Raw genomic sequence first — 16,159 nt, 5'->3', positions numbered from 1 at the left:
TATTAAAATGGGACATGCTGTGAGGATTTGCTGTTTTGGCAACTGATACGTTATCTTTCAGCTTTTGTTATTTACAGAGGGTGTGTTTGCTCCACATGCCCATCAGTCTGCCTGAAAGTGATGCTGCATGTCTTTTAATTTCTGCCAGAGGTCACATTGCAAACTGAACTAGCTCTTTGCTTTAACTGTCTTTTAGTGTATCCGGAGGCTGGGGCGTGTTTATTGCTTTTCTTAAATTAAGAAGACGTATCCCTAATAAAATGTTACTTTCTGTTAACCAGTATCATGTTAGTTTGTACTCTCACATTTATAGATTTATGCTCAGACCATGACTATCCATCCACTAATCATGCCCACTTTGGGATATTTTAGTGCTGTGGAGAAACTCAGTATGTGCACGGGTGTCATTCCAGACACTCCTGCACATCAATGCTTTTTGTGTGGAACTGCTTCCACATGGTGTCATTTTAAGTAGCAGCAGCCACCCAACAACTTGTTTGTTTAATTATGTTTTACCCACTCTTGGGGCAAGGAATGCAGACTCAACATATGGTTTCCAGATGTCTTCTTACCAGGCCAAAACTTCGAATCATAGAGTTGGAGGAGACCACATGGAACATCCAGTCCAAACCCCTGTCATGCAAAAAAAGCACAACTAAAACACCTCTGACTGCAACAGAATCAAAGTGGGTTAGGGGAAGGTGTATTGTAGCGACATGCCTGTTTTGTCTCCTGAAGCAGGATCTTGCCATTATTTCAACAACATATGCATATTCTGCTAGGGAGCTTATAAACATTTATAAGTTGTGGGTTCTCAGTTTTGGCAGGAAGGTTATTGAATTTGCCCACATACAGGATGAGGGCAAGTTACTTTTCCCATTAGCTATCAGACATCCTTAAATGTAAAGATTCTTACAAGCTCAAATGTACTTAGAAGTACCATCCATGCGTTATGTAGCTTACACCCAAATAAATAAGTACAATTGACTTTAGACATCCTTTATTGCTCCTAGGAGGTCCAATAACAATAGCTGTTATAATGTTTCTTAATACTTCTTAATGCTTAGTTTAATATGCTTCTGATTTATAATTCCTGAGGGGGCTGAACCATATAAGAGTCATGGTGGTCTAATTTAGCTGGATCATTTCAAGGAGAGCTGCACCCCCTCCTAGCCTAATATTAGGAAGGACGTCAGCCCCAACATTCCAATGTCTATGTTTTATTGGGTTCATATGAAATTGTCAATTGTGTTGTTACTACAGAATGTAGCCTCAGCCTGGTGCATTTGAACAGGCTAGAGAATGTTGTGAATTGAGATGGTGACGATTCACTGTAGAAGTTAAATAAGTGGAGAAGGTGGTGAAAGGCTAATAGGCATAGAGAAAGGCAGAGCTACTCAACATCTTCTTAGTCTCAGTCTTCTCCCAAAAGGAAATCAGTGTTCAACCTGAGCAATATGGAGTGGACGAGACAATAGTGGAAACACAATCTAAAATAGGTAAAGAAGTAGTCAAAGAATACCAGGCTATTCTAAATAAATTCATCTCCAGGGCCAAATGAACTACATTCAAGAGTACTGAAGGAACTAGCAAAATTAATTTTGGTACCACTGGCAATAATCTTTGAGAATTTGTAGAAAGTCCTAGCAGACTGGAGAAGGGCAAACGTCCCTCTTCAAGAAGCGGAAAAATTAGGACCTAAACAATTATTGTCCAATCAACCTGACATTAATACAAGGAAAAATTCTGGAGCAGATAATTAAAGATCCAGCCTATAATCACTTAAAAAAGAATGCTAACAGGAGGTTATATGCTCCCTGTATGCCACTCAGGTGAGCAGTTTGGCTGCTGCTCGTTGGACCACATGAAACTTCCAAACAGTCTTCAAAGGCAACCCCATGTAGAGTGTGCTGCAGAAGTTTTTTCAGGATGTAACCAGAGATTGGACTACCATGGCCAGGCCCGCAGCCAGGATTTTGATTTGGGGAGCTGAGTTTGATTCGGGGGGAGGGGGGGGGCTGAGTCTGAGTGAAAGAGGGTCTATCCTAGCAAACCTTTTGTATCATTACCCTAATACCCCCATGCATATGGGATATATGGAGCATGGTGATCAGATCATGATATGAATAAACATAACAGTTTAAATAATGTAGCAGTAAGGCATTTTGACAGACCACCATGAGAATTTGGGGGGGGGGGGGCTGAAGCCCCTCAAGCCCCCCCCAGCTACATGCTTGACCATGGCCAAGTATGGCTTTCCAAGGTATGGGTGCAACTGGCGCACAAGTTTTAAATGTGCAAAAGCTCTCCTAGCCCCTGCTGAGACAGGTTCCAGGCACATTGGTTTTACTGGTGTTTACTCCCAGGGAGCTTTAGATAGGACTGCATCCTAGGATGCTTTTATTTCATCTTTGTTGTCATGGACTGCAGCCACTAATGTGTGATTTTCAAGTGAGAATTTGAATGGATGGGTGTGGTTGGAGTTTCTGTGAAGCTTGTAAAGCTTTTGACAAACAACTGCTGAGTTGGATGGTGAGGAACTGATACTGTAAGTACAGGACTGCTGCAGGACATTAATCACTCTCCTGAGGTTAAAAGGTTGGAAAGTCTCCAGCAGACAAGCCCGTGTTAGAACTATTAAATGTTGATTTAGATCTCTGCTCAAAACTTGGATTGTTTTCAGAGATCATGGGGCTAGTGTTAAGCCTTTCCCTTCTTAGTCAGTACTAACTTTCTCTCCCTCTCCCTGTGTCTTCCTTTTTTCTCTGTAGGTATGTGATGTCAAACCAGTAGGCAGTCTCAATGGAGCCTCCCACACACTGCTGGAACGTCATGTGCCAGTATGAATATTAACACAGCCACACACACTTCAGCACTCTGCAACCAAAGAAGAGAAAAAGAGAAACTAAATGTTTGGAATCAGTGAGTGGACTGCTTGCAAAACTTTGCCTGTCTAACATCTACTAAGAATACCTGCCATTTCTGGAGAAGAGTGGAACAGAAACAGGATCTTCCTTTTCCCCTAACCTGAGAAAAGGAGAGTGAATTTTCCCATTCTTTTTTACCTTGGATTTCAAGCTCTCCGTTGCCGTGGCCACAATCGCTGGACAGCAATATGTGTCATGTCATTGTCACCTGCCGTTCAATGCTGTGGACACTCCTGAGTATTGTTGTAGCTTTTGCCGAGCTCATAGCTTTCATGAGCGCTGATTGGCTGATTGGCAAAGCTAAACCTGGACGTCCTGAGGACTTGAATGACTGGACAGGGGAACCATATCGTCCCACCCTAGGGATCTATGGACGGTGCACCAGAATCCCGCACATGCAGTCTTCCCTGCCTGATACGCTTTGTGGCCCCTATGCCGAGAACTTCAGTGAGATCGCCAGTGGGTTCTGGCAAGCAACTGCTATTTTCCTTGCCATGGGGATTATGATACTCTGTGCTGTTGCATTTGTATCAGTCTTCACTATGTGTGTACAGAGTATTATGAAGAAAAGTATTTTTAACGTCTGTGGATTGCTACAAGGGATTGCAGGTAGGTGTGACCATGGTTATCTGAATCTCCTTTTATTTAGTATGCTTATTTTCTATAGATAACAAAGCCATTTTCTTTTCTAGGTATTATCCTGTTCTAGTTGACCTCTTCTAAAATCAGAAAAAAATCCAATATAAATAAAAATTATGTGTTGCCCAGATAAATCATATCTGATACATCAATGGAAAAGTGAACTACTTGTTCTGTAATTGTTTTAGGGAGGAATATTTGGAATCAATGGAGAAAAATGGGTAATTTTTCTATTGGCATGTTCTCTGTTTCGTGTATGATTTATTACAAGAAGCAAAACTCATTTGTCTATGTTGCATTGATCAGAAAACAAACATGCACGTGTCCTTGACCAGTTCAGTTAAAACATAGCCAAATTTGGTTATGAGAAGAGGGAAGAATTTGGACTGTTACTGTTATTGCTTATGAGTGTTATGGGAACCCCACACTGCAGTGTAAGTGATTTCTTTAAAATGATGTCTTCCAGTTTTTAGGCCTGAGACCCATAAACTGTAATATGGGATTGCTCTGTTTTAATGTTTTTGAATGGCTGGTCATGTCATTCATCTGTTTGAAATGTGATGACAAACAATGGTCAAAATCCTGCATCAGAATTGTAATTATGATGATGGAGCTCCATCATCATAGTTTTGACCGATGATTCCACCCCACACTTATGTTTGCAGCCTGGCAGTGCCTCGAATGCAGGATTTCTGAGGTACTGGAGATTGGGGGGCTGAGAAATTATATCCACGGTGTGCTCCTGGTTGCTCGGTGCCTTGAGAACAGTAAGTGGAGACATCCTTCCGGATCCTGCCAGAAATGCTTGTCCCAAGGGACCCTGTCACTGCGAGCATATATCAAAAGTAATTTCTAATGCCCCAATTTCCAACTCCTTGGAAATGATTTGGCCAAGGGACTCTCAGGCTGGTTGTAGGTCATGTTCAGGTATTCATAACTATATGAATCCCTAGAGGTTACAATATTGTACAATATTCAGTGGGGTTAGGAGTGCATGACTTCCAAAGAAGTGGGAAAACCACAGATACAGAAGCACTATGTTTTTATTTGAGAGAACACTCTCTAGAAATCTTTAATTGTGGGTCCCCAGGTGTTTTGGCCTACAACTTCCAGAATTCCCAGCCAGTTTACCAGCTGTTAGGATTTCTGGGAGTTGAAGGCCAAAACATCTGAGGACCCACAGATTGAGAACCACTGAAAGAACATTTCAATCAATTCTATGAACAATTAAAGCTGCAAAGGTCAAACCCGCAAATGTGGTGTGTAACTGTTGAACAGGATGCCAGCCAGTGGTTTAATAATGAAAGAATAGGGCTTTAGGGATATCTTTGTTAGATGTTCCCTGGTCACTCAGAGATTATACATTTATCTCCCTAGTTTGAGTCAAAACTATGGACTGATGGAACACGTGAACCAGCACACTATGATTTGCATTTGGGAACCATGTTTTTTTCTTGGTTCCAGTGCAAGGTTAGCAAGACTATCATCAATACTTTTCTAGTATGGAAAAAAAATGGCAAACTGGAATAGAGGGAAGAAACTGCTGAGAAATCGGTATCACTGAAGTTTATAAATATTGAAATGAACCTGAAGATAGTTGAAAGTCTTATCACATCAAGCCAAAGCATGATTTGGCATTATAAATAGCACAGCAAATTGTCATTATTTCTGTAGTCCTTCTTCCAACCTGATTTTAATTTTTGTTTTTAAAAAACCTGAACAGAAATGGAGGCAAAATTATATTTCCCAAATCCATTGTAAATCAGATGGTCAACTACTTCTGGATCGCCACAGTTCCAGTTTTATGCTGCCTCCTTATGGCGATTTTACAAATTTGCTTCTTGTAACACAAGTAGCCTACATTTCTTTTAAGTGCAGTTTGTCATAAATGGAAACCAGCCTCCCAATTTTTGAAATGTTACCTTCTCTTGTGACTAGAGCATTCGTAAGCTTGAAATGACTGTACTGGGTTCATTAGAGCTTTGTCTGGGTAGCATTACTTTGACTGGATTATTGCCAGCGTTCAGCTGATGACGTGCTGTACCTCTGATGCATGGTTTTTCCCATTTCTGGTCTTGCAAACTGCTTAAGCAAGTGTTCTCAGAGTCTGCCAGCATGGCTGTAAGCAGATAGGGCAATAAAAACCTCTCACTTTTGGATTCACTTTTAGCTTGCTGACAGATTCTGTTTTTCTAGGTTGTTTCTATGAAGTGCAAATATTTCTTAAACGAGCTGTGGTTTTGTATTCTTTTATTATTTGTTTGGAAAATTGTATGCTTTCCCCACTAAACTTATTTATTTATTTACAACATTTATAGCCCGCCTTTCTCAACCCTAAGATGACTCAAGGTGGGTTACAGATTGGCAACAATTTGATGCCATGCATTCATAAAAATACGATTAAAACAATCAACATAACAATATAAAATCCATTAAAACATGTAGTCACCAGTGTTGTCCGGTTAAAATTGTTTTCTAATAGCATCATTTGGCCATTCCATGTTCATTATTCATAGTTTGGTCATCTTAATTTTTATTATGAGCCACAGAATGGGCATTCCAAAAAAAAAGACAGGGCTTGTGCTTTTCTACCCTGCTGCTGAGTACGCATGCCCAGTGTGTAACACATCTCACCATGCTAAAACAGTGGATGTGGCTCTTAAAGAGACATGCTGCATTATCACAGGATGTCTGCACCCTGCACCACAGGAGAAATTATACTGTTTAGCTGATATTGCACTACCTGACATCTGCCGGGAAGTATTTATTTATTTATTTTCGGTATTTCTATCCCGTTCCTTCTGAACCCCCGAAGGGGGACTCAGGACAGCTTACATTTGGCAGCAATTTGATGCCACTACATATAACACAGCAATATAATAACAATTAAAACAATAAGTAAAACATTCATTAAAACAGTAAAAAACAGTATTAATAGCTGTAACATCATTCCAGTCAATTCCATATCCAATTCATGTCCAAAGTGCTATCTATGTCGGTTGTCCAAAAACCTGGTCCCAGAACCATGACTTCAATTTCTTCCTAAATGACAGGAGGAACGAAGCCGATCTTACCTCAGTGGGAAGCGAATTCCACAGGCAGAGGGCCACAGCTGAGAAGGCCCTGTCTCTCGTCCCCACCAGACGTATTTGTGACGCTGGCAGGAGTGAGAGCAGGGCCTCCCCGGATGATCTTAATCTGCGAGGAAGGACGTAGAGGGAGATGCGTTCGGACAAGTAAGCTGGGCCAGAACCATACAGGGCTTTATAGGTCAAAACCAGCACTTTGAATTGAGCTCGGAAGTGGACCGGCAGCCAGTGGAAGTGACATAACAAGGGGGTGGTATACTCCCTGTATGTCGCTCCAGGTAGCAATCTGGCTGCCACCCGTTGGACTAGTTGTAATTTCCAAACAGTTTTCAAAGGCGGCCCCATGTAGAGTACATTGCAGTAAATAGATTAATGAAAGGACCAAAGCAGTGACATCTCCAGCCCATCCTCTGTTCGGATATCAGCCAGCATGCCAATGCCTTAAATCAAGAAATAGTTTTCTAAGATCTACAGATACTTGCTGGACACCTCAGCAAGTGAGAGTCCAAAATTGGCACACTGAAACTCAAAACCTCAAGCCAAGACTGATACCAAATGAGAGACTCCCCCCCTGGGCACACAGAAGACTGGGCAACTTGGATGGTGCTGAACAGACTGTGCTTTGGCACCATGAGATGCAGAGCCAATCTGAAGAAATGAGGCCACATGAGAGTGTGGACAAGAGCAAACCACAGACCACTTATTATAATGCAGCCTGAGCCCTGCCACATGCACAATGGAGGACCTTCAAGGACTCCAAGTGGCCAGCTACTGGTCAAAGGACATTTATTATAATGCCAAGGGTTTTTTTACCTTTGTGTTTTTAAATACATTTCAACTGTACCCTTGATTTGCTTCTGATACAATAAATAAATAAATCAACAGGGCAGAATTCCATATTTGATCAGAAATAATTCCCATGGATTACAGAGCTGGTTATTCCCTAACAATTTCCTGATGAAATTGTTGTGCAAGATTTCTTGGAAAACCTTGATAAATATCTGTGATTAATGCTTAATATGTTCCTGGGTTGTTCCGTGTGTGTTTGTGTAAAACCATACTCCCATTGTTGAATCTTTCCTCTATTTCTTAAGCTGTGACTTTGGAAAAAGAATTTCAGTTCTGTACAGATGCTTCTGTTCTTTTCAGGTTGCCGTCCAAGACCTTTTTCTGGATGAACAATGTAAATCTGCCAGGTCACAGTGAGCCCACACACCATCTTGGTCTAAACTGCCTTTGAGTCTGTCTATATATAATCTGTCCTCTTGATTTAAAAGTTCCTCTTTGAATTCTTGCTTTTTGTAGTGCTTACAGTTCCCCTTTTTGTTGTTGGAAGTGGGGAAGCTGTAATCTTCATTTTGTAAACATTTAGAACCCAGACTGTTAAGGAAAAAACCCATGCCTTCAGCTTCAAAGGACTCAAGCGCAATTGGACCATATCATTAGATCAGTAATTGCTGCTTTACACACAAAAGAAGAATGGACAGGCTTTCATTTCAGCATCTTTTGGGAGTGTGTGAACTATTTTTAAGACGTCCCTGAATCACTTGGAAAATTTGGCATAAGGACTTTTGTTCTTAAGGTACTAATAAGAAATTAATTTTAAGAGGATTGATTGTAATAATAGCCTCCTCTTTCCAGCCCGTCAATTTCCGCAGCATGGTTATTATCAGTATTGCTTGGAACAACCTTCAGCTATTCAGTTTTTTTGATAGATTTATACTAGAAATGTATCCTGAAGAGATCTGAGAGCTTGTCGTGAAAAGATGGGTATTTCGCAGGTAAAATTTAGGAGCATACTTTGTGCAAGTAGCAGCTACAGAGCAACATCCCATGGACTTTCTTGTCCCAGAGCATGAGAAAGTGATAGAAGCAGATGGTGATGCTAAAGCTTCAATGAGAAATAAAGAAGCATCCATAATCATAACTCTACTCATTCACACGTTACTAATTATCATGTATTTTGCATTTTTCTACTACTTGTATGTGACATCTTTTGTGCATATGCATTATATGCCATAGGGACTGTTTCTATGTTGTGTTATTCTTATTGCTATGTTACCAGTTAAGATGATATTGAGGAATTCGAATGCAGTCAGAGGCAGTTCCTTTGTTGGCAATGTGAGAGTTGGAGATAAAGAGCAATCAAAGAGAGGTGATGAGATCTCAACTCCATTAGCAACTGAAAGGAACTTTTCTTGAGATCCAGGTGTTCCTATCCTGTGCAGAGCTACTTACTCTTTTCTTAAACAGTGAACATAGGCTTTCTCAAGGTGTCTCTCTACTGTTACTTCTGGAAAAACATTCAAAGTCTGTGCAAGTAAAACTTGCAAATTATAGTTCAATGAAAAAGAGTTACCTTTCATGCAGGTAGAAAACCTCAGAATTAAGTCCCAGCCCTTTGGTTCCCTGACATTTAGCGTCCCTGTTTTGTAGCTAAATTTGGTCTCTTGAAATCTGGGGTGGGGGGCAGGAGAGAAGGGCAAAATACTTAGAGGGTTTTACCACTTAAATAGTGTCTTCTCTCCCAGTGGGGATTATTCAAACCAACGTGGTGTTGTTTTCCTACAAACACATATATCGGAGTTGGACTAGACAGCATTGTTTCAATTAAGAAAGGAAAGAAAGGTGTTTATGGGGCTTAATAAAATGACACAAACATATTAAACAGGTTTTAGAAATTTTCTTGCTCAAAACTTTCCTCACCTTTTCACCTTGCATTTAGTGTGCTTTGTTTTCTGATCACCTCAGTGGAGAGTAAACAGGGTTAATTTGCAAGTCCTTTTGCCAATGCAGTTTCATGAAGTAAATTTGAGGGAAATAATTGTTTAATCTGAGGGAATGCACGTGTTCTAATATTTGGTATGATTCTAAGCAGAAGGACAGCAGATCTAATGCAATATGTATGTGATGGGGATAGGACTTAAGATGGGAACATAGAATTAGGAGTTTATAGCTTGTTAGGAATATTTTGCCCCTTGTCAGTGGAAGCCTGCAGTAACACTTTCACCAGAATGCAAAACAGCAAAAGTAGAGCAGTAGAATAAATATCATCTAGGGCTTTTCTAAATTCTGATACCGCAACAAGCCAGCTTCTGCTTACTCTATACCACAAAGAAACACCAACAGAATAAAAAAATGTTTCTCAGGCATGGAGATGACACATTTATTTGCCATCCACCTTAACTCAATTGCTCATCATTTGGAGGGACGTTGCCAGACCATTATGGAAAGTGTTATGTATATGGAAGGCAAAGTTTCCATGCTTCTTGTTGTCGTTGTTGTTGATGATGATGATGATTATGACAATGATGATGATGATAACAGCAACAGCCACTCCAGCACTATCACCATTTCCTCCACCACCAAGAGTTATGGATCCATGTTGTTCATTCATTCAGTCGTTTCCAACTCTTCGTGATCTCATGGACCAGCCCACGCCAGAGCTCCCTGTCAGCCGTCACCTCCCCCAGTGCCTTTAGAGTCAAGCCAGTAACTTCAAGGATGCCATCCATCCATCTTGCCCTTGGTTAGCCCCTCTTCCTTTTTCATTCCATTTTCCCCTGCATAATTGTCTTCTCTAAACTTTCTTGTCTCCTCATGATGTGGCCAAAGTACTTCAACTTGTCTCTACTATCCTTCCCTCCAGTGAGCAGTCGGGCTTTATTTCCTGAAGTATAGACTGCTTGGATCTTCTCAGTGTCCAAGGCACTCTCAGAACTTTCCTCCAGCACCACAATTCAAAAGCATCTATCTTCCTTCGCTCATCCTTCCCTATGATCCAGCTCTCACATCCGTAGGTGAACAATTATGGATCCACCATTGTTCTGTAATCAGTAATCCTACATATTCATGATTGTGACAGTTTTAACAATATTGGTAATGGCCCTCCATCAACATGATTTAATAGCCAGTCTTCGTACCAAATGAAAGATGTCTATTTAGTATTGCGATAGGGACACAGGTAGATGACATGTCCTGTCCCTTTCTGCCACCATGAGAGACTGTGACAATCAGAAGCAGGACCTGTTGTAGTTCTTTGTCCCAGCCTTGCTCATTCTGCACCCCAGTTGCCAGTTGAAAGGACTCCTTTGCCTGTGGTTGAGCTCTTCCTACCTCCTTATAATTCCTCTGTTGCACTATCTCCTCCTCAAGCTGTTTTACCACCAAAGTTAGTGTGAGGCAACTTTGTTCTATCTGCTTTTTCAGTGATGTTTAGAATGTGATTTTGAAGAGGGATCAGATTAGGCCTGAAATCTGAGGTAGTCCTAGTTTTTTCTACCAGGATGATTTTTCATATCCCCTACTAAAGGTTTTGCATGCACATGGCATAGCCTTCTGGATAAATTAGATGCTCTAGCAGAACAATTACAGAGGGACACTGTGCAAAATGAACTGGAAAGTTCCTTGTGGCCATTTCTGGAGTCATTTTAGCAAAACATTGAAGAATCAGTCAACAGATCTTTCTGAAATGAAAACAATCAGAAAACTGGCCACTGAGGTTTTGAGAAGCAGCCTGCTTGGCATGTGTTTTTCATTTTAGGACTGAGCAAGACTAAACTTGCATGGTGATAGTTACAAAGATAGTATACACTAAATCTGCGTACAGGAAAATTGCGTCAAGGATTGTGAAATGTGTGTTATTACTCTCCATATCTTTCTCGATTGGTTTACAGTACAATGCTAACTGCATATCCATGCAGGAAAATGCCACTGATTTTCATGGAACATTCCCCAGTTCAGCATTATAAAATCAATAGTTTAACAGATTGGAATGACAAGATGGAAATTTAGTTATCAAAAGGGCTTGGAATATTCATTAGCATAATTATTTTCTAGCATTTGGTGAAGGTAATATTGTTGACAATAGTTCCGATAATCCCTGTGGCCATACTGGCTAAGGAATTATGAGAGTTTAAATTCAAAATAGTAACTTTTTCATGCTGTGCTGTGGTTCCAACCTAACAGTTTCAGTCCAAGATACACATCCAGGAAGCTTATTGGAATCTGCTGATGCACATTTTGTTATGAGGCACTTATCTAAAAATGGCATTCATGTATTATTAAATCTCAGGGGAAGTCATTGATAATTTGAAAACTGGATGACGATGAGCCCAAATGTTTGAGAGACAATGAGAAAGATAAAACATGTCTGATGTGTTCATCTTGTCTTCATATTTCACTGGTTAAACTAGGGCTCTCTTAGTACATTTAGATATTCTGTATATCCAGGAATATCTAGATCCTGGATATTCAAGTTGAGAAGATAAACAATGGAAAAGAAAACTATTACATGTGTTTAATTCTCTGGATAGGGAGGAGCAATCTACACACTGTTGGATCTTTCCAAACTGTATGCAATGTGTTGCCCTTCCCTAACCAAGAACGAATATTTATGGTAACAGCCAGGGCTTCATTTCCCCATAACCCCAGTTCTTTGTACTGGAGTATTTGAATGGACTGAGAGCCTAGGTGCTCTAGTTTTATAGTGGGCCTAGGTTTTACAGAGAGATTGTGAGCTCTAGTTTTCAAGTCTTTCCCATCAGCACACCATCTGAAACACCAGTTGCCTTTGTCCCATGGTTTCTTTGTGTCCCAGAGGACTCACTGGCTTGACTTATTGGGGAAGAGAGCTGCCTTTTGTGAGCAGGGTAACCGTAGAATATTTGCTAATCTTGTTCCACACTCCCGGAATTTGAGGAAAATGATAGTGGTTATCAACTTGCTTTTCAGAAAGCTTGTCTACTGTTATTGACCTCTGATAATTGTTGCAATCCACTGGTACAACTCTTGGTACAGGTTACACAGAGGGAAGAATAGGAGACCAATCATTGTAAGAACGGTGTTATGACGTATGTGATTCACTGAGTGTAATGTTCTAGACAAGAGAAGGAAGAGAGTATTAGTAAAAGACTTCCTTTTAGTATTGTTGCTGATATAAATTAGGAACAACCATGGAAAACCCTTGGTCTTGCCTTGCGCCTCTTATAGCTTTTAGTTTCAGTCTCTTTTTGCCATTTTCTTCTGCTGAGTTGAGTTCTATAAATATTGTTCAAGAAGATAAAGGTTTCCACTCATATTTGCCAATCTTAATCTTTCCTAAATCAAATTTTAATTTTTGAGTAGAGTTACCACATAAGGAGATTCAAGGATGAGAATGCTGACTATATGCCATCATGCTGAACTTCCACTTTACCTCTGATGCTACTCTACAGGCAAATTATCAGCAGGAGATGTTCTGTTGAGTGTCAGATCTTAACATGAGACAAGGATGAGTCAGATTTTCTCCAGGCTTGCACAAGGATGGGATTTTTTTCATGTAAAAATATATTTTCCAGTTAAAGAGCTGACACCATAATTTATAGGCCTCTGCCTCAATTTCATACCATTTATATCATGGCTCCATCCTCGGACAGCCTGGAATTTGTAGTTTGATAGGGTACTTACAATACTTTGCTTGGGAACTCTAGTGTACTTCTGTGAAGTACAATTCCCCATATGCAATGACAACAGAGAGACTCAGGTATAAAACAGGGAGGTCTCATACATTTCTCCTCAAGGTGGCAATCTGTGGATCAGTGTCAATTTGTGAGTTGTTGGTTGCTTTTTATGGAGAGGTTCTAAGGAAGAAATATGATAATATGGGTATAACTATGGTACCAGTACCCAGCATACCAATACTTGGCATGCCAGTACAAAAAACTTGCAGGCCTACCTGTTTGAAAAACAGTGTGGTACTACATTCCCCTGAACTGCAGTCCAGTTAACCTGGAAAATTGGTGTATGCATAGGAGATATATAGACCAGATTTCAGGCTTTTCTAAATCTTGCATAGAAGGCTTTGTGTGACACATATACAAAAATTTCCCTGATTTCCTCATACTTGTAATTTGGCTATATTTCCTTCTCCTCAATCTGGCTATCTTTCCTTCTCCTCAATGTTAACGAGAAATGATTTAAGAAGAGATAGGAAAGTGCTGAGAGTGCCTTGGACTGCGAGAAGATCCAACCAGTCCATCCTCCAGGAAATAAAGCCCGACTGCTCACTGGAGGGAAAGATACTAGAGACAAAGTTGAAGTACTTTGGCCACATCATGAGGAGACAGGAAAGCCTAGAGAAGACAATTATGCTGGGGAAAGTGGAAGGCAAAAGGAAGAGGGGCCGACCAAGGGCAAGATGGATGGATGGCATCCTTGAAGTGACTGGACTGACCTTGAGGGAGCTGGGGGTGGTAACGGCCGACAGGGAGCTCTGGCGTGGGCTGGTCCATGAGGTCACGAAGAGTCGGAGACGACTGAACGAATGAACAACAACAACAGGAAAGACAAGACCAACTTTAGATCTTCCTTAGTCATGTTGAAGTTCTCTCTGGTTTTGGAGGGGAAATCCTGGTACAGCCTGGACCATCTCAGATGCAGCCAAAAACCATTGTGGTAGTGCTCTATCATGTTCATTTTAGTGGGATTCAAATATCTTCCATTAGTAGCTGACTAACATTTCATCAGAGCTTCTTCTGCTTCTTTTCTTACCACAAGAAGCTAAGGAGAAGAGGGAACAGAGGCACAAGTGATCTTTGGATCAGTAGTGCTGGCAGCTGTCTGGATGCACCTTTTGGTAGTATTTGATTAAAGGAATTCTCTCGAGCATGAAAGCCAATATTTACTATATTTTAAATTATTAAGAACAGATTTTACAAGGTGCTTCATGGAAGCTACTTATACATTTTGGAAAGAAACATGTTTGTGAATTTCAACCTGTACCATCACAACTCCCTGTTTTAGCCATTGTGAAGGTCAGAATTGTGTTGTGACTATGCAAAAACCCAGCACCTTGCCTAAAACTCCACCTCTTCACTGATCTCTCCACTGTGACAATATGGAAATAGCTGTGTTGGAGGGATGGAGGTGTTTAAAGGTGGATTGTTGGGTGTAGCATTGGAACATGTAGCTACAAAAATATAGCTACCTGAGACACATAGATCTCCTAATGCAAGATTCCAGCCATTTCCTTATTTTCCCCATTGTTTAACCAAATCCTTTCTGTAGTCCTCGTGTTTGGTTGTTTTTTTGTGGGGGCATGTGCAACAGACATCCCAGTTTAATTCAGAAATGGGAGATGATCATTTCAAGATTTGGAGTGAGGGGGTCAGACTTTGCTAGCATTCTTGGCTGTTTAATGCAGCAGAACAGCATCTGTTCAAGGGACCCTGAGTACTAAACAGTATTCTCCTTATCCAAACAAACAGCTGGACAACTGTTCTCTGAAGGGACTCTTTCCAGGATCCAGCAGCGTTAGGGGAAGTGGGGGGGGGGGGGAGGACCTGTTTTATGTCACTGCAAAGCTTCTATTCATTCCCCTGGTGCTGTTCTGGTGTCGTTTAATTGTAGAGCATGGCAGGCAGTCTTTAGAGTGATGTTGTTCCATAATGAATTTCTAGTGCTCAACTTCATAATTTAAGTTTTTGTGTTTCAGCACTGACATTGATATTAGTTCTGAATGCTAAATGTAACCCCAGTATTCAGGGATAGTGTTTCTCCAAATATTTGGCACTAGGAAAAGTTACCTCATGCTGGTTGAAGATTTTGGGAAGCTGTAGTCAAAAATATTTTTCCAACTTGGCTGGAGGATTTTGTGAATTTCAGTCTGAAAAAGTAAGTTTCCACCACACTTTAAATACCAGAACCAAGCAATGGAGATGTTTGGTGCTTTGCTAGTTTAGGTGAATGTTTGCCCCAAATTCCCTGGTTATCATTTCAGATTGAACATTGTACTGGCCAAATTTGACCCACCAGAGTTATTGTTACGTTGATGTTACATTCCAATAGTTCCAACAGAACTCAGATAAAATATTTACTGCAATCAGTTGGCAAGGTCATGTCACTTAATACATTTCAACTCTGAATTTATCTGAACAAGGCTTTGAGCTCATTTTTGACATCCTTTCTCTGTAGTCCATTCTTCTAAGTGACCTTGGGGTTATCAACTGCTGATAGTATTTCAAGCACACTTTCTTTGTTCTTTATTTTGGGAGCTGTGCCTGTTTTAATTTCTTATCTATCCCTTAAGGATGAGTGACCATCATGTGAAAACAGGAGATACTTCTGTGACTGAACAACTAACTTCAAACATTCCGTCTCCAACTCTGGCTTCAACTACTGAAACCTTATTTCATTAAGTGCATGTCATTAATTAACTAGTTCAATCTTCCCCAGAATGTGTTATATAGGAATTCAGTGAGGACCATTAAGTATTGAATACTTCAATATACAGTACCTAAAAACTGAAGTGGGTGTATTTTCTCATTTTTCAGTTACACTACAGAGATAAAAGAAGTGGTGAACATAAAGAAATGGAAGGAAGAAACTGGCTTCTTAATGGTCTCTAAACAGAACATTTATGCTTCATAGTGTTGACTTGTACATGTTTTCACTTGGGCCAGGCCCGTAGCCAGGATTTTGATTCGGGAGGGGGGGCTGAGTTTGTTGGGGGGGGGGCTGAGTCCG

The 16,159-nt window shown here is 40.5% G+C and overlaps 1 protein-coding gene across 3 annotated transcripts in view; it reads left to right on the top strand.

The window, feature by feature from the left end:
• The window catches only part of LHFPL2 (LHFPL tetraspan subfamily member 2), a 128,174-nt gene that overhangs the window by 101,896 nt on the left and 10,119 nt on the right, over positions 1-16,159 (top strand). For all 3 annotated transcript variants that reach the window (XM_060761618.2, XM_060761619.2, XM_067464574.1), the window contains one exon: positions 2,772-3,536. In XM_060761618.2, coding sequence (XP_060617601.1) covers positions 3,116-3,536 — 421 coding nt within the window. In that variant the 5' untranslated portion in view covers positions 2,772-3,115. The remainder of the gene's footprint in view (positions 1-2,771; positions 3,537-16,159) is intronic.

Source organism: Anolis sagrei, chromosome 2, assembly GCF_037176765.1.
Source record: "Anolis sagrei isolate rAnoSag1 chromosome 2, rAnoSag1.mat, whole genome shotgun sequence".
Classification (NCBI taxonomy): Eukaryota; Metazoa; Chordata; class Lepidosauria; order Squamata; family Dactyloidae; genus Anolis; species Anolis sagrei.
Note: the sequence above shows the minus strand (reverse complement) of the source record. Positions and strands in the feature narration are given on the sequence as shown.